General features: G+C 36.4%; 1 protein-coding gene across 9 annotated transcripts in view; it reads left to right on the top strand.

Moving 5' to 3' along the window:
- msi2b (musashi RNA-binding protein 2b) overlaps positions 1 to 11,630 on the top strand; it is a 301,595-nt gene that overhangs the window by 90,295 nt on the left and 199,670 nt on the right. For all 9 annotated transcript variants that reach the window (XM_014006809.1, XM_014006806.1, XM_014006808.1 and 6 more), the window contains one exon: positions 10,660 to 10,752. In XM_014006809.1, coding sequence (XP_013862263.1) covers positions 10,660 to 10,752 — 93 coding nt within the window. The remainder of the gene's footprint in view (positions 1 to 10,659; positions 10,753 to 11,630) is intronic.

Raw genomic sequence — 11,630 nt, 5'->3', positions numbered from 1 at the left:
AGATAGATAGATAGATAGATAGATAGATAGATAGATAGATAGATAGATAGATAGATAGATAGATAGATAGCTAGCTGGCTGCAGTAAAACCTTGTTTGTGTTCTTTTGTTTTACATTGAATGATTAATTTCTGGAAGTAAATCTGCCATGTGGTTAATGAAACATTTTGCTAATGGACAGATATGAACGCACACAACTGCACAGACAAATACAATAATAACAATCTTTCACCTTTTGTCAGCGGGCAATGAAAATCCCAGCACACAAGCTGTCAGTGATTGCTTTCTGAATAGAAAGGAAAACAGAGAAATGAAAACAAAACTTWAGGAAATCCACATTGTGAAACTAAGTGATTTCAGGCAGTCCTGTAACAGCATTCATGTAAAATAAAGAACAAACTCTGTTTCTTGTGTAATCTGGGCTGTAAGTTGTCCTCCTTTCACGGGGCGTRCAGATGGGAGGACAGGATGAAAATTTATGCAAATAGCTGCCGCCCTTGATTCATCACCGCGGACTGACCACGGTGGCGCAGGAAATTGCGTCTGAAATTTTACATCTGGGGAGGGAAAAAAGCGAGAGTAAAAACTCGAGGCCTTATTTTACGGCACGCACGAGGAGGAGGGGAGTTTAAGCTGAGAGAGACCCACAGAGGTGGGCACATTAGAAGATGCATTATGAAGTTACTCTGCTGCAGCTCTCTGTTCAGCAGCTCAAACACAAGAAAGGCAGCAGCTCAGCAGGCTGTTCCTCCGTCTGTGATTTCACCTCTCTGTTCCCTCGCTGGCCTCCTATTTGAATATGTTTTTCTTGTCTCCTAATGGCTCGTACCGTGGCAGCCGCAGTCCAGTGGGAGAAGATGGAAGTGAGCTGTAATAATAATTTAATAACTAGATTGATGCATTATTTTTTGAAAGGGGAAAAAAGGCTTTTAGGAGTTTTAAAATGGAGTTCTGCCAAGTCTTCAAATCATCAGCCTCTTTCTCGAGACAGTCGCATCAGAAAAACACCTCCAAGTGTCATACCTTTTTTGGTATTTAAAGGTTTTGTACTCTCAACACTTGCTAGCGTTTAATTAAGCCTCGTTGTTGAAGTGCCAGCTCTAAAATGCAGAGCACATTTACAGCTCATGTGGCAGAAATCTGTCCACGCAGGACGTTTCTGTGTGTGCAGCTTTAAATCCAGCAGCTGCTGCTGACCACGCCACTTTCAGGAAGAGTTCAGAGATTCACGGGGAGCGGCAGCCAATGGGAGCAGCTCAGCACACGCAGGTCACCTGCCAGAGATAGACATGAGACGTTTTGCTGCTTCTGACTTTTTTTTGTCCTTTTTCCTTTTTTGTGTGTAGTTATTGCGCATGTAAACACAGCCAAAAAAAAAACAACAAAAAAAACACAGCACCAATGTTGTTTCGAGCCTGCGGAGTGATTTTTATTTTTTGGGGCGGTGCTGTGCTTACAAAACGGAGGGTTTTTTTTTTTATTTGCAGCGCCGAATGGCAGCTTTGGGAAAATGACATGTTGTCTGTAGGCTCTGAGTGGGCTGGATTTCTATTCTCTGAGTGGGCTGTATTTGTGTCAGACTTACTGTGTCAGAAAGAAAAACTAACTGGACAGAGAGAGGTAAAAATATTGATCCGTGATCGTTTTCTTTCCTTCCCTGTCCTCATCAGAAATAATATCAGCTTACAACTTATTCAGAGCAGTTATTCTTCATCTGTTTGCCTCTTTGAATGGAATCCCAGCATACTTTCAGAGCATCCAAGCCAAAGTGTCAGAATGAGCAAAAATAAGACTCTTTTTTTATTTCACTCTGGCTGCTTAAATGTTATTTTAAATGAACCATTTTTGGATTTGTGTTTCATTTAGTGACTTCCTTGCTTTGCATAATTTGAAACAATCGTAGCTTTTGTTGATGGAAGACAGTGGCACTTTGATTTTTATTTTATTCTCATTATTTGAATTCTTACAAAACAAATAAAAATACTGCCTTTTGAAGGATTGCCCACCACCGTGCATGCTAAAACAAAAATCTTGTGTATTTTTATGGTGGCTCTCAGAGTATGTTTTGGAAATGACTCTCAGCTAATATTACACTGTGATAGAAAAAATATAATTTATACATACATTTAGTATGTTCCCACACTTTTGACAACTTCTGATGTTCTCTGGGCACTTCATTTTGGGACTCTTTGTCTCCCTCCATAGCTAAAAATAGCACTTAGCATACACGTGTCAACAGTGTAGCTGTTAGCGGAAGTGCTAGAGTTTTGCAACACAAATAACTTTCCGTCTGGAAAAATGTGTGCGAAGTTTGGAAGCAGATAATTTGCCTCTAGGATTTTTAGTAATTGAATTACTCAAATTATTTGAGGAATTGCTTCAGCCTTGTTTTTGATGAAGGAATGCCATTATAACAGGGTATAAAGCTCAAAACAGTCAGTTTTGCATAATACCCCCACCCCACCCATAGCCCCTTTAAATTCTGATCAGTGGTGCATGAGATATRTAGTGAACAGACAGAGACTCACAGTTATATCATCACCTGTCTTTCATAGGAGTGGGTAATAAAACTAATACCACAGTAAGCTGCAACTTAAGCAGCGTATGTCTTGTTCAAACTGAATAACTCTGTAACACATGTGTACAATAAAGAACTTAACTTTGAGTTGCATACATTTAGTCAACAGTTTTGCATGTTTGCGGTTGGTTTTATTGGCAATTTTTCATGGTTTGCATTCACAACAGATCCTTAATTAAGTCCAATTGTTGATTTTAGGTTCCTCCAACTTTTCCTTTTTTCTGTTTTTGACCATATCAAAGCAGAACATTCACTGCACCCCAAAACCACATAAACCTGAAGGCTCAAGACAATATTGGGACTTAATCATTTGTATGTACACATCTTGAGGTTAACAGTTTCGAGAGGCAGGGACAAGTTCGGTTCAGTTTCCTGCAGTGCGATGCTTCACCCAGGTACATGTTGTGCTAAAAGCACAGCAGGGTGCTGAAACAGACAGAATCATCAAAGCTTTGTTCTGCTAATTGAGAAGAAAATCATATGCTTTTTAGGTAATAGGATTGCTTTTTTAAATAAATAAATGGTATAATTAATTACTAAGTATTACCTTAAGGCTACATCTACTCCAGCCTTGATATCCTCTCTGGCTGCCCAGAGATGTCATTGAAATATTGTTGTGTTTGCTGCAGACATAATTAGGACAGATGTATAGAAAGTACTTGAAAGAACTAGCTAAGTAAAACTACCTTAACAGAAAATGGCTGGTAAATATTAATGTCACTGCATACACCACCACTTTCACAATGAGTTTGGTCATATTTAAATTTGTAACAAGTAATTAGGTGTTACATTTTAAAGTAAAGAAGTAAAAGTATCATATTTATGTGTTAAATGTAACAAAGTAAAAGTAAAAGTTACAATTAAAAAATAATTTGGTAAAATTACAAATCCTCAAAACAAATACTTAAGTACTGTAACAAAGTAAATACACCTTTGAATTAGCATAAGAAAATTATTTTTGAAACATTTCGTTTTTATACAACAATTCACTTCTAGGCCCAACTGTGTGCTTTTTTTAAAAAAGACAGAATGAGGAGAGTTTTCTGCTAATTTAATAATGGAAGTTTTCTAGTGCCACAAAGGCTCAAACTCCTGCTGTGTTTTATAGTGAATTAAGTGGTTTGTTGTGTTTTTTTCTTCCTTGGTTGACTCTCAGAGKCTGGCACTGGCTTGAATTTCTATGCCACATATCATCTTGTTGTATTATTCCGTTGAATAATAATATTTATCATCACCATCATCAGGTGTGTTCAGAACACCTTGAGGGAGTTTCGCAGCTTCGAACAATGTCACAGATTTGATGATTCTCTTGCCTTTCCCTGGAGTTTGACGGTAAAGTCGAAAATGCCTCATTAGTTCCTGGCAGATCAGTTCGTCTTGCTGAGTTCCTTGAAGTTGCAGACATAAGGTCACAGCGAAAATGGCTGACGAAGTTCCTTGTATTAGTTGTTTCACTAAAGCATTCCATTTTTGAGATGATTTTATGCAAMAAATGTGCCCTTTTGTGTTTGAAAAATGCAGAGGGAGCACAGTTCTTTAATTTCTCTAAATACATTTTGTATTATATGTTGTTGAGCTTTGTAATTTCTTCATAAAGCTATTTTGTCACTGCTTAGCCAAAAAAAAAAGACAAAAATAACCAAATTTTCGGCAAAAATCTAATGCAGATGCTGAATGACTGCTGAAATTTGAAGAAGTTGAAACTGGATTAAGTTAAAACAAGCAGGACATGACCTAAAGTGAGCAGAACAAGAGCTGAAACAATCAGGACATAAACRCAATCAGAAAACAAGCTAAAACAATGAAAACATAAGCTAAAATTATCAAAACACAAGCCAATCACAAGCCTAATTGAGCAGAACTGTGAAAATGAGTGACTAACTAAAAAACTGAAACTAACTAAACAGTAGTTAACAGCTAAAATAAGCTAAATTAACTAAAATCTGTCATTAGCAAAATGATACATTAAAGCTAAAATCAACTAAAGAGACGCTAAAAGCAAGGAACATAAAGAAGACAAACTAGAGTGTGCTGAAGCAGATCTCAATGTATTTTATGGGAAACTGTCAGTAAATAAAACTAAATTGAAAATTATACATTTTACAAATATCATAAATCATATTACAAAATGTTCAACTTTGCTGAACATTTTGATATTTAACTGTTTAAAATAGTACAAAAAACTTATGCATAGGATCAATGCAAAGGGCTCCATTTCATCCTGATGCATCTKAGAATTGAGAGTTTTTTCCACACTTCTAATAATCCAGCCGACATTCCTCACAACAAAAGCAGCAACGAGTTTAATGAATTCAATTYGGTTTTTATWTCTCTACATAAACCAGTCAAAATGTCCCCTGAAGGGGCTTCAAAATCTGCACAGAACAYAACAAGAAACTATATCCTTTTGACTGTTTGTGGAGGGAAAGCTTCTATCAGGGAGCAAACTGCAGTTTGACTGTTTTCCAGAGCAATATATTTCAGCTAGAATAAAGATAATTCAGAGGCAATTATGGCTTTTCAAGCAGTCGCCTCCTAACCTCTGAATTTATTAAAATACTTTACAGTTCACTCCTCGTTTTATTTTCCAAAGTGAGAGGCATATTATAGTTTCTACATTTTTTTTATGACGACCTCAACAAAACGAGTCATACATCCTTAGAAGTCTAAGGTTTGTCATTTTGTTCCGTCTGTTAYTGTTCAAATGTGCTAACAGGTGTTGATAAAAGTGCACTCGAAGCTTTTTACATTTTTTTTGTCTCCCTCTCTGTATCTGCGGCGTGCTTTCTATTTCCATGATAAATGCACCAGGGCAGTAATTGTTGTCACCCTTCACACGCACAGCTTTGTGCTCTCAGGAAATTAAAAAGCACATTCATGTGTAGGCGCTCTCAAAACTTCCTTCTGCGCGCTGATAACTCTCCTTGCCTCTCTTAGGGATGTGCAAAAATAACCAGATGTTTAAAAAAAATTGGGTTAGAAGAAGAAAAAAAAACTGGGTTGAAGAGCGGTCCATTTTTAAAACTGTCAGCACGAATTGTTGTCGGAAAAAGACTTTTAAAATGCTCGAGCCTGACCCAAATGATCAGAACTAATGTTGCTGTAAATGCAGTGTAGGGAATTCACTCTTCCCCAGCCTCTTTAGGAAAAACTACGTTTGTTAAAATGTATAATGATCTGTGTCAAATTAAAGTGATTTCATCCAATCTTCTTTGTGTTATTGCATTTGTTGCTTGTTTTAAAATAATGAAAAGCAATCACTGAAATGATCAGGAGATGCGCGGTCCAGTTTTCGTTAGTTAAAATGCGTCAAGTGTCGAAAGACACGAGGGAGTCTTTAGAATCATTTGCTCCTAACGTTTTAAACAAAAGTAGTGGCGAGGCAGAGTGCAATAAAAAGAAAAGTGAAAAACAATGTGACGCATTTGGAAAATTCAAGATTTATTTTCATTTATTAATCCGTCTTTCACCAAAGATCACAATTATAGATAAATACAATATAGGCACAGACTGAGGCAGTATGATAACCTTGAACAAAAATGCTTTCTTTGTAATAAAACAAAAATTCAAAAATGTATCACATAATCTAATTGCTTTTATTTATAAACAGAAATGCAGCTACTATGACTGCTGCTGATATCTTAAATTATATCACACATTTTTAATTTTTAACAAATCCCATTGGCTGCCAATCCAGCAYATAGGCATCACGTTATAATGTAAAACAAATATGTTATTTTTTTCAAGATCTAAAGTTGTTTTTATCTTTCAAATAGAKATTTTAATTATTTGAACATTAATTTTACTATGCATATGTTTTTAATCACAGTATAGAAAAAATGTTTTATGAACAGTACATTGTAATGTTATAAGATTATAATATATGTTCAAATTCGATTCAATTCAAATAAAAAAAAATACTGTATTGATCCCAAAGGGAAATTAGATAATAAAGATAATGTTACGCATTATACCAATACAAACTATAAAATYCTAGGTTAAAAATAATCCAATATGTAGGCCAGCACTGGATCAGTTAGACTGATTAGTTTTAACTCAACAGGTTTAGATTATCAGTTTGTCCAACCATACTGGGTCAAGTTCTCTACCCAAAATTTGGTTAAATGACTAATTTGTGGAATTACAGCTAATGAAATCTTGAGTTATAAAACAGTAATGCATAATAACAGTTATTAAATAATTACAGCCTGGGTTGGGATTAGATAGTTAGCTCTGATAGCTATTAGCGTTAGCAAACTAAAGGTATTTGAAAGGCAACCAGGTTTAAAATTTGCTTCATTTTTTTTTACTTCTGACTTAAAATGACAGACTGTGAAGACTGACATGACTCCTTTCTAACCCAAGCACTGGGTCAAACTTAAAGTCCCAATAATTTTGATGGTTTTAAATTAAAAAAGTCATCTAGTTCCAATCAAGGTTATGTTTATTTAAAGTAAACGTAAAGTAAATTTGTTATCTTATTCAGTTGAATGGAACCAATTGATAAAACCTTTTAATTAAACCCATCATATCTGTTTTTTGAGTGTACACAAACTTGATGGTTTAAACAAAACTGAAAGTAACACCAGCAAAATAGATGTTAGCTATTGGTAACTTTTGGATTATRACAGGCTAATGTTAACCATTTCATTAGATAAGAAGTGAGGCTGCAGTAGGCTGTTTATTCCACCAACATTAGTGCTAACCTTTGTAGCTTGTTGCAGATTTGTTTCAAAACAACCATTTTTTAAAGTGATGGGTGTCATTCCTCTGGTAGCCGTGACCTTCAGTGCTGCTCTCAATTGGTATTTTTAATAATCCTTTTTTTTCTGTCTGTCATACAGCTGACAGACATCTCACAAGTAGGAGAGGGGGAACACTACTCTGCGCTATGTTTGACTAGAGAAAACAGCCAAAMTGGAAATAGTTGCTATATTTTTGTGAATTATTACCCCATTTGTATACTTTGATACCAAAACCTGATCTGTGCCTTTTATATAGAAAATAAATAAATAAATAAAACATACCCAAAATGTTGACCGGCGTTTACAACCTKAGAGAAGATGTTTGAAATCTGACCAGGGGAATGGTTGGCCCCGAAGGGAACCAGAATTTTTCAGCCGATGTGGAGAGGGGAGCAGAGATGAACATTGACTTGTTTATTTTCATTTWTTTATTTCCCCCGAGATTGGCAATGATAAAAGTGAGTGATGCTGATAAATACCCACACAGCCAGTTTATCAGCAGCTGTCTGGTTTGGGGTCGCCGGCGGCAGCATCCAGTCCTGATAACCCCCGAGGCCGGAGGGATGATGTTGGGAGAAGGAGGGGTGCATGGGGATTATGCAGCTGCTGGGTCTTGGCCAGCGTAAAAAAATGCTAAAGTGTCTGCTTCAGCAGTAGATATTTTTTGCATGTGCGTTGGTAGAAGCCAGCCACAGTGATGAGGAGAATAAAAACATTAAAAAAACATTCATGCTTTTAACCAATCAGGAATGAGCGCAGAAACTGAAAGAACTTTGTGTGTTTTTCTGTTCATTGATCTGATGACATATCAGCCTCAGTTTGTCAGGCTTAGGCTCATATTGTCAGACTTGACTCAGCTTTCTCCAATCTGGAACTGCCCTCTCTCAGCCTCCGATTTGTTTTGGGATTACCGCCGCCATGGCAACAGTGTGGCCGACTCTGGATGCTGGCACGCGCACTTTGGCTAACATTTAGCAAGTGGCTGCTATGACCTTGTTAGAATCTGAGCACCATTATAGTATGTTAATGTGTGGAATTAATATAGCACCATGGTAACATTTACAAGTGTCAAATTGAGCCACATGAAAAGTCAAGTGATGGCAAAAGCCATTCGGATACGATCAGATCCCAAGAGTCGTGCTGCGTGTCAGAAATATTTGTACATTTCTTCTGTGGTTTGTTTGCACCGACTGTATATTGATTTTCTGAGAAGGTCAGGCCTATTTAGACACCTGTATGCCATTTCTAATTACTACACAGACTGTGTTTACATATTAAAGCCTGTGGCCCATTGCACATTTTCATGAAGCTGTTGTAGAGCTCAGTGAAACATGTTGCTTTTGTTAGTGTACTTACTCATCCTTATTGTTATAATTATATTTTATTGGTTGAGTGTTCCTATTGCAGTTGGCAGCACCCCCAGCCCTGAGCTTCACACTGTGTGCGCGCCTCTTTTTACCTTCAGAGTGGCTTTACAAGGAAGAATAAATGTAGATCTTTAAGAAGTGTCGATGTTTCTGTTCATTGATCAGAACGCCTTTAAGAAGAATGTTTGTTTTTGTCCTTTAATTTCAACGTTTTTGTGTTCAAAAGTTATTGGGTTTTTTTATTTTTTTTTTACAGGAAAAACGATGTAATACAATAAAAATGAAAATAAAAGCAGATTGTATAAAGAGCAGCACCAACAGTGAGAGAGGGCCCATGTGTGGGAGGTTGTGTGCATATGTGCCTGCGATGCGCCTGTGAGACTGTGTGCACCTGGAAAGCACTTGACAGATGGTTACTTCAGCTCTCGCTGAACGTTGCTTCTTTTTTTCCTCTCTCTCCCCTCCGTGTTAAGCCTCTTTCATATCGAAAGTGTCTCGGTCAGCATTATGATCAAGGTAGACTCTTTCAGCCGTCTTGATTGTTTGCCGGGCATCTCTTGAGTGTGTTTATCCTGCCCCCATCATTTATTTTCTGTTTGATTCAGKCGAGCCGAGGGAGAACAGAGCTTTGACTGTTTCTGCTCATTTTTTTTTTGTTTGTCAGTAGGATTACAAAGCAGTGCATCAAACATCATTATATGTGTCATCAGATCAGTAAGTTCTCAATCTCTGGCAGAGACTTTGTACTTCAAAAGAGACTTTTATTTGGGAGAATGTGATTCGGAAAGGGAGTAATGCTGTTTGATTGTTTCCTCCATGTTTGATGTGGCTAAACTGGTGCAAGAAATACAAGTTAGCCGGGCAGTTAAACAATTATTTTTTAGCCTTAAATGTTTCAGATTAGTTATGTGCTTATTTTTTATCAGCGGGTAATTAAAGGAAAAGTGGATCCAACAGTAACAAAGACTCTTCCTGTTTTGATCAAACAGGCAGATTGACTTGCATTGCGGCGTTTTCTCATCCACATGGGAACACCATTTTGTGAATAAGCCATTTTTTATTATTATTTCAGCTTTGCATCCATGCAGAAATGACATTTTAGCAGGGGCAAAAAGGGTACATTTTGAAAACAAGTTTTTATAATATTTTTTCTTTAAAATATAACCCTTACATTTTTAGCCAAAATGCAACTTTTTGAAAACAATGATGTCATATTGCCACGGCTAATCTGACCTACAACCATTGCTCGTAATACATAACCATAAAAACAGAAAATTCTATGTTTGGCTTTGTGCTACTTTACTACAGAATCTAGTCACTTATCTATTTCTTAATTTTTTTAGTATTTTATATTTGTTTTACCTTTGGTTTTTGTGGTTGTTTTCTTAACTCGCTATGATTTAATGTACTGTGTTTTTTATCTTTTATAATATTTTAGGTAAATTATGATTACCATTTTTTTCTATTTGCTAAATGCCAGAATAATGAGAAATAATTTTATTTATTTTAATGCAATTTTATTACTTTCTTCAAAGTCAAAARTTTAAATATACTTCATTAGTATTTGGCACCATTGTCCTTAAACTGAAAAACTTGGGTCAAACGTTTTGGATATCCTTCCACAAGCTTCTCACAATAGTTAGCAGGAAATTTGGTCCATTCTTCTAACTGTACATGCCTGATTTAGTTGTTGTTTTTTGTGAAGATAAAAGCATTTCTAGAAACGGTGCAGTGTTCACAAGAATAGTTTTAGAAATGACACACATACACACACACACACAAAGAAAAAGAAGAAGAAAAAAAYGCCTCTGAAACTTTATTGTGTGAATCTTTGCATTCCTGTCTTCCCTCTCCCTGCTATCCATCATCGCAGGTGCTGCTCACTCAGTGAGTTTGGCGCCTCATTAAAGATTGTGCAACGCATTTGAAGTCCTGTCACTCATCTTCTCCTCTCGCCCTTTCTCTTCCAGATGGTCACAAGAACAAAGAAAATATTTGTGGGTGGCTTGTCGGCCAATACAGTAGTGGAGGATGTGAAACAGTATTTTGAACAGTTTGGAAAGGTAAGCCTGCTTTTGTTACTAACCACCATTGTGTTGTCGCAATATTCGTTCTGTTTTGAACTGCGTGTGGTCTGCTGTTGATGGAAATCAATACAGAAAACTTTTTATTTGATCATTTTGGAAAATATTAAATAGTAATGGGTATTGTTGTGATTCTTTTGATAGACAAACAACTTAACACTTAGCTATKTGCTAGAAAGTATTAGCGTTGGCTACAGAGCACACCGGAACCAATTTGGCTTGCAGTCTTTCCGAAAAAATTTGGMTCCATTTCTGTGACATTTTACTGTTTCTTGGATAATGAGTGTTTGTATTTGGCTTTCTTGTTGTTGAAAAGTCTTGGCTGCTAACTGACTGACTCATATCTATGTGTATATTAAAGAATATTAATCCKTAAAACCACAGATTATGAATTATTTTTATGTGACAGGGCGGGATTGTTACATTTCTACAGTGAAAATCATCTCAGAGCTGGAAAATTGTTCATATAGCATAGCTGCTTTAAAGTGATAGGTCAGATATTTTGAAGTGGTGCTCTGTGGAAAGCAGATATGTTAAAAGTTCACTTCTGAATTGACTGAGCTCACAAGTACAAGCAGGCCATGGTCATAGTTCATTACATTTTTATGGGCATCAAATTTCAGTGTTATATACAAGCACAAAAAGCAGCAGCAGAAATATTCTGCTTTTCAGGTTGAATAAGCAAGTAAGACAAAACTGATGGTGATTAAAGATTTGTAAAATAGCATTATTCTGCTACTCTCATGAACCTAGAAAATGTTTGAGCTTGTTTTAAAATAGCAGAACATCACTTTGGTCTTGGCCCCTCTCAAACTCACAGTTTGTTTGTCAGTCTGGTCAGAATTAAACTCCATTTC

The sequence above is a fragment of the Austrofundulus limnaeus genome, unplaced genomic scaffold (genome assembly GCF_001266775.1).
Source record: "Austrofundulus limnaeus strain Quisiro unplaced genomic scaffold, Austrofundulus_limnaeus-1.0 Scaffold37, whole genome shotgun sequence".
NCBI classification, from domain to species: Eukaryota; Metazoa; Chordata; class Actinopteri; order Cyprinodontiformes; family Rivulidae; genus Austrofundulus; species Austrofundulus limnaeus.
This window is presented reverse-complemented; position numbering and strand designations above follow the sequence as displayed.